This window comes from Camelus bactrianus, chromosome 13, assembly GCF_048773025.1.
Source record: "Camelus bactrianus isolate YW-2024 breed Bactrian camel chromosome 13, ASM4877302v1, whole genome shotgun sequence".
NCBI classification, from domain to species: domain Eukaryota; kingdom Metazoa; phylum Chordata; class Mammalia; order Artiodactyla; family Camelidae; genus Camelus; species Camelus bactrianus.
In genome coordinates, this window is record NC_133551.1 from 71632641 (window position 1) to 71646923 (window position 14283).

Here is a 14283-nt window from a genome sequence, read left to right on the forward strand (position 1 = left end):
AGGAACAGGTATAAACAAGAGTACTGGGACTTGAATTTCAGTCTCATTTCCCTCCGGCTGCACCTCTCCCCCATCCAGGGCCACAATCGTGAACTTGACTTGGTCCTCCTCGACGATGCTTTTATATCTTTCCGCATATACACCCACGATCAACGTGTGGTCTTGCTGACAGGTTTCTACATTCACACCAGCGCTCTCATATATCCCATGCCATTCTGCAACCAACGTTGGGTGGGTGAGTGGAAGGGGGACCAATATTGGTAGACATAGATCTGGTTTATTCATTTGAACTGCTGAACAGTGCTCCTCAGAATGAACGGATCAAAGCTTATTTGTCTGCCCCCGTTTGACAGTGAGGCTGGTTCCAGTTTTCCACAGCTGCAGCCACTCAGCATCCTTTGGCCCCAGAGCATGAGTCCCTTCCCCAGAGGCCCATGTGCCTCCTATCAGGGCTCCTGCCTCGTGACAGAGGACTCTTAATATCTGTGCCCTGAGAGCAGGCACCTGGGTTCACCCAGGTAGTGTAGTCCCTGTAGTCCCAGGGCCTTGCCCAGCACGTGGCAGGGACTCAGCCTCTCTGGATGGACGGATACAGAAGAACGGCAGGGCCTGTGCTGGAGTCAAGGCAGGATGGCCTGGGAAAGCGCAGGCACCTGGGGTCCGGTGGTCAACACCCATCCCAGTGGGAGTTGGGTAGATCCCTGGCCATGGGACCCTTGGAACTTCTGGACAGGTGTCAATCCCAGTCAGCTCCGAGGCCAAGACCCAGGGTCTGCCAGGAAGAGGCCACCCTGCTCCTACTGACCCAACCTCAACACAGGCTCAAGGAGCAGCCCTAACGACAACTTTGCTGTCATTTAGGGAGGACTCCCGAGGGCCAGGCGCTATACGTGTCATCAGCATCTTCACTCTCCAGGCAGGCAGTAGCCCTTCTCCAGGAGACACGGAGGTCAGACAGGTTAAGATGCGCAAGGGCACACAGCCAGTCAGTAGCAGAGCAGGATTCAAACCAACACCTGCGTCATCTGAATTCGGAGAAATGGACGCTGCTTTGCAACTGAACAGTGTGCTCCCTGCTGGGGCCTTGCCTAGGCCAGAGTGGGGCACAGGGCAGGTCCAGCTCCTCATGAGCCCGTTTCCTCCTGCCACAACAGAACGGGCACCTAAGCCCTGGGGATTCGCAGGAGAAATCGTCCCAGGAATGGCAAGTCCAGGCCCCAGCCCTGAAGGGAGATTAAACGTGCCTCAAAACACACTCAGCTACAGAATTCCCCAAACTTTAATGCCATGGCTCTGAGTAGGGCAGCTGGAGGCTGTGGTGGGTCTCTGGGGCTGCAGACACCTCCTGTCTCCAGCCTCGGGGTCCCCAGGCACCAAGTGGCCAGGCAGTGAGAAGCCAGGGGTCCTCACCCCATGCAGGACTACTCCCGGGGCTGAGCATGACCTGAAGCTCTCAGAGCTCCTGCAGGAGGGCTTGGCCAACTTCGGGAGAGGCCTGGGGTTGGGGGTGGGCATCACTGGCCCTTAGAGAAGGTCTGACCCTGCCAGGCTCAGGCATGGCTTGGCCTGGGGTCTGTACAGAGCAGCCAAGGGTGGAGGTGACAAAAGCAGCCACAATTCCCAGCCTGGGACCAGTGGGACACCTGGAAGGGAGGAGAGGCCTCAGGGAGTTTGGGACGGGTGTGCACGGGGGCTGCTGACCTCTCAGGGCACTTGATTCAGGCAACCCCTGAGATGGGGATCCAGAGGACACCTCCCATGTTAGTTCCGAGAGCACCCCTAGGATGGCAGGTTAGGTCAGGAGCACCCCTAGGATGATGTCCAAGGCTCAAGGAAGGTGATGCAGCCTGGGCCTCCCCCGCAGTTTGTCAGACTGGCCCCTGGGCTGGGACCAGGCATGGCAGGGCTGGCTTCAGTATCCTTGGGGAATGGAACCCCTGCTCTCCGGGTCAGCAGGCACCTCTGGAGAGGCAATCGTCTGGTAGGCGCTGCGATCCTGTGACGGTCCAAGGAAACCTAGGGGGCGGGGGAGGTGAAAGAAAAGACAAAATAAAGAGAAAGGATCTAGGACATGCCACTGAGGCCAAACCAAGATTCCCCTACCCCCAACCAGAAAGGCCAGAGCTGGGCATCCCAGCCCCAGGACAGTGACAGTGGCAGCAGTCCCAGGCACTAAGCCTTTATCACATATTGTTTATTCAATCCTCTCGTAACCCTGCAGAGCAGGTGTTTTATTGTCCCCACTTTACAGATGAGGAAACTGAGGGTCAAAGAGATGAATGGACTTGGCTGAGATTACAGAGCCTGAAGCTGAGGACACTATGATTTAAACCTAGGCAGCATGACCCAAAGACAGGGCTCTTAGCCACTATGCTTCAGTGCTTCCCCGAGCAGCATGTGCTCAGGAATCTGGCCGAGGGATACCCAGTCCTGGGCCCGCGGGCTCCCCTCCAGCTCCTCTCCCAGACAGGATGGATACCGTGTCTACAAGGCCCCAGAGCCAGCATGGCTGCAGGGCCCAGAAGGTGCAAGGTGGGCTGGAGGGCCCTAACTGCCACACTCCTCACTCCCATCCTCACTCAGTCTGTCCTGAGATTCTGAACAAGCCCCAAGGGCTCTGGGCCTCAGTTTCCTCATCTGCCCAATGGAGAAACATCCCTGACTTCCCCTCCCCCTGGGGCAGGTCTGAGCAATGCTGAGCGGTGCAAGGGTGGGCGGCCCCAGGCCACTGCTGCCTGTGGCCCAGCTGCGCCCCCAGCAGGTAATGGACCACTCTGGGCCTCTCCCCACTTCCCTGAGAGAGAAAGGAAATGAGAGCGTGTGTCAGAGAGGGCATGGCGGGGGCAGGGCGGCTGGGCTCAGGGACAGCATCTGCAGTTCAATGTTGTCTTCAGCTGAGGCTCCCACAGCGCAGGCCAGCTCCATCTCTCCCCCGGCCACCCAGACCCCATGTGGCAGGAGAGGGGGCTCCAGGGATGGGGCCGGCATGAGCTGGGAGGGGAAGCTGGCCTTTCAGGTGCCCATGAGCCTCAGGCTGCAGATGGCCCTGAGCAGCCTGGGGAACTGGATCACACCCCCAGCTGTACCCATGCTTGTGCTGAGATGGGATCCTGGCCAAATCCCCAACGCTGCCCATGGCATGAAACCAGGGAAGGGTCATATCATGTGGGGACAGTGAGGGGATCCCTGGGCTCCCACAGCAGAGACCAAAATCTCACACACCCTCTAGCCTGGCACCCAGAGCCCACACCAAGCCCCTCCCTGCACCCTGAGTCCTTGTCTTGGGGTGGGGGTGGGCAGGGTCGGCTCACTGGGACAGGCAAGGCGGAGACAGAGGAGAGGTGGGGAGCTGGCCGGAGGCGGCGGCCTCACCGGTGTGGAGCAGGAGCTCACCCCCGCGCTCCCGGTACATGTGGTAGACGAGGCAGCAGGAGAACGGCTTGAGGAGCAGGCTGAGGATGGCCATGCCAGCACTGAAGCGGACCGTGTCCGAGAGGCCCGCTCTCGGGTAGAAGATGCTGATGTGAATGACGTCCAGGAAGACGGTGACCACCAAGCCACCCAGAAACTGCAAGACAGGTGGGGCGCAGGACCCAGGGGTGACCACAGGTCATCAGGGTTTATGAGCACACTGACGCCCTGTCACACCATCCCTCCCCAACGAGACATATCAGACCGGAAGTTCCATTGGTGCCCTGCTGTGTCCTTAGTGGTTGCTGGAAAACAGGCCAAGCCAGCAGGTGGGTAAGAGGCCTGACTGGGAACTGCGGGGTCAGGAGCAGGGATGTGGGGCCCTGTCTGGACCCAGCCTGTCGACTCCGATAGAGCACCCCCTTTCCACATCGCCTCTCATCTCTGATGCCACGATCAGGCACAAGACTTGGGTCCAGAACCTCCAAGATGGAAGGTCCCTTGGAATACACTGGTTCCATCTCCACCACCAAGGAAACCCCTTCTCAGTCACCCTGAGAGGCTGGTGCTGGCGCTCACCACCCCCTGGATCTGAGCGAGTGTCGGAAGCTCCCTGTGGGACACTTCAGGCACTCTGTGTCCACTCTGACCTCACAAAGTGGTGGGGTTCCCTCTTCACAGGCCTTCCAGCCACATCCCTCCCTATTAAGAGGGCCGTAGAGGTGGCTTATTGGCACATGCCCGCTGTCCTCCAGTCTAGGGAACTGGAGGGAGCCCGCCCCAGGCCTCTCGGGGGGTGGGGGACGATGAGCAGACTCCGGGCTTTCGCAGACAGGCAAGCAGACAGGCTAGGCTGGTGAAGACACGTGGGCTGGTAGCTGGGCAGGCTTATTTATGAGGCTCGAGAAATGGAAAATGGGGAAAGAAGGGAGAGAAGACTGGAAAGGTGAAGGGGAAGACGGAGCAGGGCCCATGATCGCCCTGAAGCCGGCTCACCCGCTGCCTCCTGAGCTCACCATACTTATGGCGTCCACGGAGTCCCGCTGCGCAACGGCCCACACGCCCAAGGCCAGGATGGTAAAGTTGGCCCAGGCGTAGGGGCCTGAGAACACGATGCAGCCCCTGCGGGAGGAGGCATCTGAGTCAAGTCAGGAGGTGGCCGCCCCACAGGTGCCCACCGCTCCCATAGGTCACCTTCCTAAGGCTCCCAGGTCTCAGGGCCCTTATGAGCAGAGGCCACAGTCTGCAACCACAGGACACCTGTCTGTCCCCTCCCCCACTGTGTACCAGAAATGTCAGCAAATTTCATTGTCTCCGCCTCCAAAACGGATTCCAAATCCCGAATCTGGCCAGGTCCCTCCAGGTCTAAACCACCACCCTCTCCTATGGTATTTATCACCATAGCCTCTCCTGCCTGGTCTCCTGACACTCCTGCCCCCTTCTGGCCAATCCATAAATAGCAACCAGTGAGGTAAACAGGTGATGTCACGCCTCTGCTAAAAGTCCTTCTACAGTTTTCTTGAAATAAAGCTGGAGTAAGATACAGACTCTTCACCACATCCCTAAGGGGCCTTGTGGGATCTGGGGACCCTACACCTCCCATCACTGCCTTACTGTTTCTCTATCCTGAACACGCCGTCCGTTTTCGTCATTTTAGCTTCAGTTCAAATGTTAACTCCAAGGCTTCTTCCCTGATTGCCCAATTTTAAGTACCACCTCACCACTTTCTAACACAACACCTGTCCTCTTTTATTTTGTAGGGTGTTGCTACTAACGAACTGTTTACTTATTTGTTCGTTAACTCAAAGAAAATAATAGTTAACCCAGAGTCTTTACTAGTATCTGGCACAGTTTTAAGTGCTTTAAATTAACTCACTTATGTGTATTTGTGTTAACAACTCTAGGAAGGAGGCACTGTTATTATCCTCATTTTTCAGATGAGGCAACTGAGGCACAGAGAGGTCAAGTAACTTGCCCAAGGTCACACAGCTGCTGAGTGGCAGAGCTGGGGTTTAAACCCAGGGAGTCTGGCTTAAGAGCCCATGCTCTTACCTACCACATTCACTTGGCCTAGAAGGCCCCAGCATGCAGTGGGGTGCTTCATGAATTTTCAGTCCCTGAAGCGTTCCACACAGAAAACGTGCAAAGTAGTGGAGTGTAGAGCACAACTAGACTGACATGGAATAAGTAATCTCATTTTTTGGCTTTGAAAAAGCAGGTGCTGTGACTCCAGCCCAGACTCACCAACTCAGAATTGTGGGGAGTGCGATGGAGAAATCTGTATTTTGGCCCTGCTCCCCAAGGTCATTAACCACGATTATCACTGTTCCCATTATTCACGCCTGTTGACATGTGCACTGTCCTTCCATGTCTGCAAAATGCACATGTGAGCTCAATGGGCTCCAATCTGCTTTGGCAGAGAAATCTCCCCGGAAGCTCAACAGATGAAACAGATGGTAATGATGAAAATTCAGCCTGTGACCCTCGGGCCTCCCTTGTGCAGGCCCAGGCACTGTCTGGTGACTAGAGCACTCCTGGGCTCCTCCCTCACAGCTCCTGAGGGATGGGCCATCCTTGTACCCATTTCACAGATGGAAATCAAGACCTCCCAAGAAATGGAGTCACTTGGCCAAGGTGACCTGGCTGGAACATAGTAGAGCTGGGACCTACCAGGGCCAGTCTGAGTCCTGAGTCTGCTGTCTCTGGGTAGAGGGTGTGATGTAAGAGTGAGGGTCCACCTCTAAGCAAGCGATCTCACCCCGTGTCTTGGGTCCACCGTGTGTCTACTTGCTGAGCTGCTGAGCTAACTCCCAGAAGGCGCCCAGCCCGGCGGCTGGCACCTGGACACGGCCGATGTATGTTAGTAGTTACTACAGCTTCAGAATTCCTGCTCTCACCTTCCAATGACCTTACAAGATAAGTGACAGGGTCAGTAATATTCTCACTTTATAGGTGAGAAAATGACCCAGGGAGCTTAAGTGATTCACCCAAGGTCATGGACATACAGAGCTCTACCTGACGTCCACCATCCCAGCACCAGGAACCCAACACAGGGCTCCAGCACCACAGACCTCCCAGAGGCAGACACCTTAGGGAGGAACCAGAGGGGTGCCAAGCCCCAAAAGGATCAGGCAGTGTCTGGAGGAGGGTCTGAGCTGTTGGCACTGCCCTGGGTCGTGGCCTCCCTGAGGATGAGGGCACGAAGCTCCTAGGGGCAGTGATGGCAAAGGCCTCTAGGTACTGCCTGCCCCTCCATCCTTGGGATGCAGGGAGTTTGCTGCTGATGCTCTCAACAAAGGTGCTATTTAGTCTTGGAACAGGCCAGAAGACATGTGGACAAGGCCTGGGAGACACCTGGATGCAGACCCAGGAGACATGTGGACCCAGAACCTGGCTGGACTGGCCACTCACAGAGTTAGAGTCACTTACCAGGTTGTCAGCAGCCAGTGAACCAGGAGGATCGCCTGTGGCACAAAAAAAGAGGGGGTGAGGTGGAGAATAGATCTGTGAACGTGACCACCATGGTGGTAGGGGGGGCAGGCAAGAAAGCTTCTGGAGCCAGAAAACACTGGAAGCCCCTGCCTAGCACCTAGGAGGGCATCACTAAGGTCTGTTGAAAAGAAACATCAACAGTGAGTGGCCGGCGAGAGGAGGAGGAGGAAGGGTACAGGCCAGGCCAGGGGATGCTGCCACGCCACCCCCTCCCCACTCCGGGCAGCGGACACTCATACCTCTCCTGCTTCCAAGGTTGGAGGCTCCTTTGGGGAACCTGGGAATCTGCTCTGGAATCAGAGAAGGCTGTGATGGGAAACGGCCGGGGTGGCAGGAGGGAGCTCAAATGAGGCTCATTTATTAGGACCCTGGAGCTGGGATGCTGTGTAGGGCAGAGGGGATGCCGAGTACACCCAAGGAGCAGGAGAGCAGCCCAGTGGCAGGAGACCAATGGGGAGAGGTGGGCCTTGAGGGCCTTGGCAAGGAGCATAAATTTCATCCCAAGCACACTGGAGGCTTTTTTGAAAGGAGGTAATATATGATGTTAAGAAAAAAAAAAAGAACTCCCTCTGGCTTTTTTCTACTTTTTTGCACGATTCCATCCTTTTTAATTGACTGATAGGTCCTTAAAATAATAGCCCCCTTTATTGGAACTGGTGCTAGAGGCCACGCAGGGACCAGCTGGGCAGAGGGGAGGCGGAGCGGGGAGTTCCAGAGTGGACACCTGGGAGCAGAGGCAGGGAGACAGGACCCAGAGGCCTGAGAAGGGGGAGGGCCAAGGCTGAGGTGGGGGTTGGCGCTGAGACTCCGGGAGACCAGGAGCCCCAAGTCAGGAGCTTCAGTGGGGTCTGGCGGTCCATGGGGCAACTTAGGAGAGTTTACTCAAGACCCTGAGGGGGGAGGGGACAGCTCAGTGGTAGAGTGCATGCTTAGCCTGCAGGAGGTCCTGGGTACAATCCCCAGTACCACCACTGAAAATAATAAATAAATAAATAAACTGAATTACCTCCCCCTCAAAAAAAACTTAAAAATAAAGAAATGAATTAATTTAATTAAATAAAAATTAAAATTAAAAATAAAGACACTGAGGGGTCAAGCTGGGTGGGAGATGCCAAGAGCCTGGGGCAGGGGCGGCATGCCGGGCTCAGAGAGGTGGACACGGCAGGTCCCTGGTCTGATGCAAGGGAAGGAGAGGGTTCCCAACAAGGAACTCTGGCTGAGGAAGGAAAGCACTTATTGCACACCTACTGTGTGCCAGGCCCTGGGCCAAACACCTCACTGACATTCTCTGAGCCTCCCAACTGCCTCTGGAACAGATACAATATCATTCCTATTTTACAGACGAGAAAACTAGGCTCAGAGGTAAATTAAGTGGATGGACTTTCTACCGATGGCAAGTGGCAACACTCCAATTAAATTGTAAGTCTGACTCCAGACCCAGCACCCCTCACAGGGAGCCCTTTGTCCGAGAGGAGCTATTTGGGCTCGGGGCAGACGTGGACATCTTCCACATGCGGAGGTAGGTGACATCCGGGGAAGACGGCAGGAGTACTCCCATCACCCCCAGTGTTCAATGGAGTGAACCAAGTCCACTCGAGTTTGGTCCACGGCCCCCAGAGAATTCCTCCTCTGGCTACAGAGGACTAGGAAAATAATTCTGTAAGGACTGATGCACCTGACTTCACAGAGGTCTCAAGACTGGAAAAAGCTGGGTCTACATCACAGAAGGCTCACTCTGGAAGGAATCCACCCTCGTTCATTACTGAGCACTTCCCACGTGTCAGGCGGATGAGCGCCTTTTATCCTTACCATCCTCAGAGGTAATATTTCCCGTTTTACAGTTGAGAAAACCGAGGCTCAGAGGCAAGTAACTTGCCCAAGGTCACAGCAGAGACAGGACTCAAACCCAGTGTAGCCCGGTGTCACCTGCCCCGGGGCCTGGGTGGGCGTGCCCTCCCCCTTACAAAGATGGTGAAACTGAGGCAGAGCAGGATTAGTCTTCATGGGTTTCTTTCCCCAGGGGCTGAAGGGAAGTGATCAAATGGTGCTAAGTTTCTTAAACATTCACAGCGTAAGCCGGCATCCTTGGCCTTTGCTTGGCCTCCACCCTGGGGGTTCAGTGGTGAGCAGAGCAGAGGCAGCGCCGGGCCTCCCTCCCAGAACTGACACCTAGTGCAGGGACACCTGCTAACCAGATAATCACCTTAGGAGTGTGGAGTCCAGTGACAGCCCATTGTGAAGGAAGTCGCAGCAAAGGAAAAAGAGCCTCATTCTGCATCAGGAAGGGCTGGGGACAGGGGTGCTTGGGCGGCTTATCTCACGGAGTGACATTTCAGCCACGATTAAAGGGGGTTAACCAGGGGCAGAGGGGAAAGAAGAGCACTGCAGATAGAAGGGACAGCACCTGCAGAAGCTCTGTGGCAAAGGCGAGCATGGAACATTCTGGAAACCGAAAAGAAGCCAGTGCGGCGGGAGGGGAAGAGGAGTGTGGAGGGACAGGAAGCTGGGGACGGGGTTTGGCAGGGCTGGGCCTGAGGTGTGGGGAAGAATTCTGAATCTTTATCTCAAGAGCAAAATACTGTCCCTCCCCTCTGTCAACAGGAAACCCTGCCCGCAGAGGGGAAGGGACCTGCCAGAGGCCAAGACGTGTGGCCAGCTATGGTGCTGCTGGTATCAGGCTTCTAAGACAAGACACGGAGGAAGGAGCCACAGGGGTGACAGCTCACATCACCCCTGTTGACCTCCTCCCGAAGATCAACACCGAATCCTTTCTGCCTTTGACTTCTGTTTCAGCAACAGTCTTCACTTCCAGGCGCTCCGGTTCCTACCTCTAGACGGTGCACACAGCAGGTCTTTAATAAATCGGTGCTTCTTGGCCTGTGGTGCCCTGCTTCCTGCTGTCAGATGAAAGGCTGACACACAGTGGGGCAGAGACCCGCAGGGAAGCCTGTGGGGAAATCGCTCTGTGTAGCTTGTGGGATAGAGATTTTTCCTGGAGCCTGAAAAGCCTGTAGTACGGAGTGAGCACCTGCCTAAGGTCCAAAGCCAGGCCCTCTTTTGGAAAGAAGAGTATAGCCTGGAAATCCTGCAGAACCTCAGCAGACATACAGCACTTGGTGCAACATCCCTTTTGTTTTATAAATATTTAGGATATGTACCACCACTTGATCACTTCTATTCAGCCCTAGGAAAAGAAATCCCTGAAGACTCAGCCTCTTCTGCCCCAGTTTCCCCATCTTTGTAAGGGGCGGGGCATACCCGCCCGGGCCGCACCCGCCTGGGCCCACAGGGGTCTGATATGCCAGAAAGCTCCAAGAAACCGACCCAAACTGGCTGGCCCTGCCCTTCCGGACAACCCTCAGAGAGAACAGTGACTCAGCATGAACATGTCCGTTGGCTGCGGGGGAGGTTTCGGGTAATCAAGGGGACACTTGGGATTCGCAGGTACTGCCTTGAGAATGCAGGAGGGAGTGGCTGACATCTGAGAACGTGTCTGGGCGCCTGGCCTTTCTCGGCTGGGTGAGAGGAGAGACAGACCAGCTCCTGGACTCTTCACATAGTGCTTGGCCCAGGGGGGCTGCCCTGCCCTTTCCCAGCCAGTGTCCCCCGTGTCAGAAGACGGAGCAGAGGGAGGGCCAACGGGCCAAGGCAGTAGGGGTTTGTAGGATCCTGGATTGGAGGCAGGAGGCCTGGGTTCTGGTCCAGGGGCCCTGTCCCTTTGTGTCTGAGCCCCAGGTTGCCCCTCTGGGAAATGGAGGCAACACCTATCAAGCCTGTGTCCCCTGAGGGGCCTCAACCGCAGAGGGACAGGGATCTGACGGTCACTGGATGTATTCACTTAATAACCATGAGCGCCTATGTATTTAGTGTAGGCGTCCTATAACAGCGTGAACCACAGCAACCCCAGCGACTGATGAGGACCTGCCTGCCATGTGTCTAACTGCCCTGAACACTTGGCCCATGTCCTCCTTGCAGCTGTATAGGCTAGAATTTTAACCCAGTTTTACTCATGAAGAAATTGAGCCAAACTGTAACCACTGTAAGTAAGAGAGCCCAGATGCAAATCTCAGAACTGGTCTATCTGGTCTGAGTTTTGATGCTAATAAAAATGTAATGCTATACCACCTCCTGGACCACTGGATCCTCCTATCACCCTAAAAGGTAGGGCCTACTTTTATACTCTTTTTACAGTGAGGAAACTGATACTCAGAGAGGTTAAGAAACTTGCTCCAGGTCACACAGCTAATAAGTAGTAAAGCCTGGCTTGAATGGAGGTCTGTCTGGCCCCAAAGCTTGTGCTCTATCCACTGTGCTACAGTGTCAGCGTCTGGAAGAGCAGGGGAAGGGTGGATGAAAATGGGGAGGTTTAACCCAGAGAAGGGAAGGCTAAGGGGAAGCTGAGGGGTCATGTGGCCCAGGACTTAGACTCTTCCTTTGCCACTAGAAGGCCCATGAGGGTGGGTGTGGGGCTTCCCAGACAGGTGGTGGACAGACCTGAGGTCACTATACAGATCAACATATGGAATATATTTTTACTGGTCCTGCGCAAACACTTGGTGGCCTGTGCATGAGGCAGCGAGATCCCCGAGGGCTGAGGCTAGGGGCCAGCAGTCGGGGCTGCCAGAGAAGGGAGGCAGAGTTAGGCAGTGGTCAACCGTGTGGGCACTGGAGCCAAGGATGTGGGCCAGATCCCGGCTCCATGCGTTAAGAGCTCTGTGAACTCGGGCTGCTCACCTGAGCTCTCAGAAGTGTTGCTTGCTCTTCTGTAAAGTACGGACAATTATGCTTCCTGGGGGTGATGTGGGGCTACAGGGAGGTTGAGGGGTGTGTGAAACATTTGACACAGTACCTACCAGGCAGTCAGGCCCCGATACGTGGCATCCTCATTACCACCATCATGAAGTCAGCTTCCTAACCTAACCCTAATGCCTTACTACTCCCTACACCCTCCTCTCAAGGGCCCTTTCTCACATGACCTCATGAACCCAGGCCTGGTGCTTTCTGAGCTTGCCACAATGTCATTCCTCCAGCTCAGGACTTGCCTCGAAGATGGGGCTGGGTGAGGGACTGCCGTTTGTGCAGAGGGCCTGGGGCAGCTGTTTCTGCACACCTGGCACCATTGCCCACCCTGGCTGAGCTGGACAGCCATTCAGCCAATGCCCAAGGAATGTATGAAATGAAGGAGAGGGTAGGGCAGGGTGCATTCTCCCAGCTCCCAAGGGTCTCTGATCTCAGAACATCCCACTTAGATGCCTGGGAGCAAGGATCACTTCCCTCCACAGGATGGCCAGATTCAACAACAAAAATAAAGAACACCAATTAATTTTTAATTTCAGATAATGAATAATTTGCTAGGATGCCCCCAAAATTGCCTGGGATATACTTATACTAAAAAAAGTATTCATTGTTGATCTGAAATTTAAATTCGACTGGGTGTCCTGTGTGTGACCTCGCAACCCTAGCCACTCAGGACTTCCCACCACTTCCTTGTCTCTGACTGGTAGCAGCTAAGACACTTAGAGACCCGGGGCCTGATTTTTCAAGTCAAGGAAAGGACCAGTCATTTCATTCTGGGCACCAAAAGCCAGCACAGCTCATGCCTGTGGCCACGATCAGCCTGCCAAGCCCATTAAGTTGCTCAGAAAAAGCCCCAGACAGACTAAGCACCCTCAGTGGACATAAACTGTCAAGGCAGAAGTCAGCCCTAACTAAACTGGTGGCCAGGAAAGGACACGGCTTTGAAGTCTGACTCCGATGGGTTCCAATCCTGACTCTGTCACTTAATCTCTTTGGGACCTTAGCGAGTTACTTACCTGATCTAAGCCGAAGTTTGCTCATCTGTAAAAGTCTCAGAAGGCTGTTGTGATTAAGTAAGTAACCCGGCATACCACAGATGCTCCAAGAATGAGGGTTCTCTCCCCTCTCAATTCTTGCAGCTCTGTCCCTTATCTGATTCTTTCTTGTCAATTATTTCAGGCAAATCTCTAATCAGAGAAAAGGTGTTGGTATTAACCCCACATTGCCTGGAACAGAGTGAGAACTGACACCAAGAAACCTCAGTTGCCCTCATGTAAATTTCTTCCCAGCTAAACCTTCAACCCAAGCCGACTCCCTCGTCCCAGACATCTCTCCCCCAACCTGTTGATTGGAAGCTTTGGGGAGGTATGCTGAAGCAAGTATTAAGGAAACTCTCAAAGGAAATCTGCCCATGTGAAGTCATAGCACAGATTAGGTCAATCATCCAAATATGGATGGTGTGTTGTTCTGCAGTCATCTATCTCTTTTATTCCTTTAATACCAGACACCACGGGTCCTAAATGCTTGGTCACTCATGAGTAAAAGGGCATTCCTTTTTATACAGTCTCAAACGAGGCTGCACTGAGACCCAAAATGGCAGGTTTGGTCCAAGGTTCACACCTTCCTGACCAAAGCTAAAGGCTTCAGCCTCTCAGAGGCAAACACAGCCAAAAGCACAGCAAGAGGGGGGCAGGTGGGCGGAGACAAAAAAGAAGAACAGCCGCTGGCATCCTGAGAGCTGAGGACAGGGCTCAGGAAATGAAGACACCCCAGAAAGCCCCAGTGTTTTCCTAAGTGCACAAAGTTGGGGTTTTCAGCTTTTAAGTAACTTCTGTTGGTGTCTGCGTTTCTTATGAAATAAGGACGTTGGATTTGCAACCTTTGAAAAACCACTTGTCTGGGAACACCTGATTTTAACTCGATTTGCCAAACAAAGGAGGCAGGTGAAAGGTTTAGCCCCTCTCTCGGCGGAGGGAAGGTGTCCTGCCTCTGAGGCCCTCCTCGAGCTGTCGGTGCCCTGCCCCAGCCCACCCCTGCGCCTTCCTCTTTCTCCAGGGGAATTCTGGGCCTGCAGGCCAAAGCGATCCTCGGGGGCCGGGTGCTCCCAGCTGGACCGGTCCGACTCCGGGAAGAGGCGGCCCCTTCCCTTCCCTACCTCCTCCAGTTCCCTCTCGGTATTCTCTGCTAGCCTTCTGGATCCCTCTCCCTGCTATGGTCTGTCTGCCCACCTCTTTCTCACCTGGGGTCTGTACATTCTCTTTCTCCCTACCGCCCCTCTTTCCCCAAACTCTACGTCCTTTCGCCTCTAAAATCCTTCTCTAAAAGAGCAAACGCCCAATACACTCCGGGAGATCCTCCCCGCGCCCGCCAACCTATGGCGTGGCCACCCCCGCCCCGCCCCGCCCCGCCCCGCCCGTCGCCACCTTCAGGTTCACGGCGGGCAGCTCCATCCCGACCAAGCCGGAGGGCACCTGCGCGACAACCGCTGGGGGTCTTGGTCTCCGAACTCGGGAAACAAACTTGCCCGGCCCCGCCCCAAGCGCTGCAGGCGCTCCAACCCCAGCTGGCCTGGGGGGACACGTG

The 14283-nt window shown here is 54.9% G+C and overlaps 1 protein-coding gene across 4 annotated transcripts; it reads right to left on the reverse strand.

The window, feature by feature from the left end:
• Positions 1-1261: 1261 nt before the first annotated feature.
• Positions 1262-14278, reverse strand: AGTRAP (angiotensin II receptor associated protein). 4 transcript variants are annotated; one of them, XM_045518532.2, is made up of 6 exons: positions 14124-14257; positions 7143-7193; positions 6841-6875; positions 4428-4533; positions 3394-3568; positions 1262-2016 (listed from the first exon to the last, which is right to left on the reverse strand). In XM_045518532.2, the coding sequence occupies exons 1-6, from the start codon at positions 14148-14150 to the stop codon at positions 1913-1915; spliced, it is 498 nt and encodes a 165-aa protein (XP_045374488.2). In that variant the 5' UTR covers positions 14151-14257; the 3' UTR covers positions 1262-1912. The 4 variants fall into 4 exon arrangements, with proteins under 4 accessions (XP_045374488.2, XP_045374487.2, XP_010955833.2 ...); XM_045518531.2 differs by having other exon boundaries at positions 3373-3568; positions 14124-14224; XM_010957531.3 differs by lacking the exon at positions 7143-7193 and having other exon boundaries at positions 14124-14278.
• Between the last annotated feature and the right edge of the window lie 5 nt (positions 14279-14283).

Excerpts from the sequence above, each read along its gene's own strand:
- AGTRAP (XM_045518531.2), bottom strand. The coding sequence starts at position 14,150 with ATGGAGCTGCCCGCCGTGAACCTGAAG. Across the intron at positions 4,534-6,840 it reads CACTGGCTGCTGACAACCTG|GGGCTGCATCGTGTTCTCAG; the intron begins GTAAGTGACTCT and ends CTCCTCCCGCAG. Across the intron at positions 3,569-4,427 it reads CCGTGGACGCCATAAGTATG|TTTCTGGGTGGCTTGGTGGT; the intron begins GTGAGCTCAGGA and ends CCTGTCTTGCAG.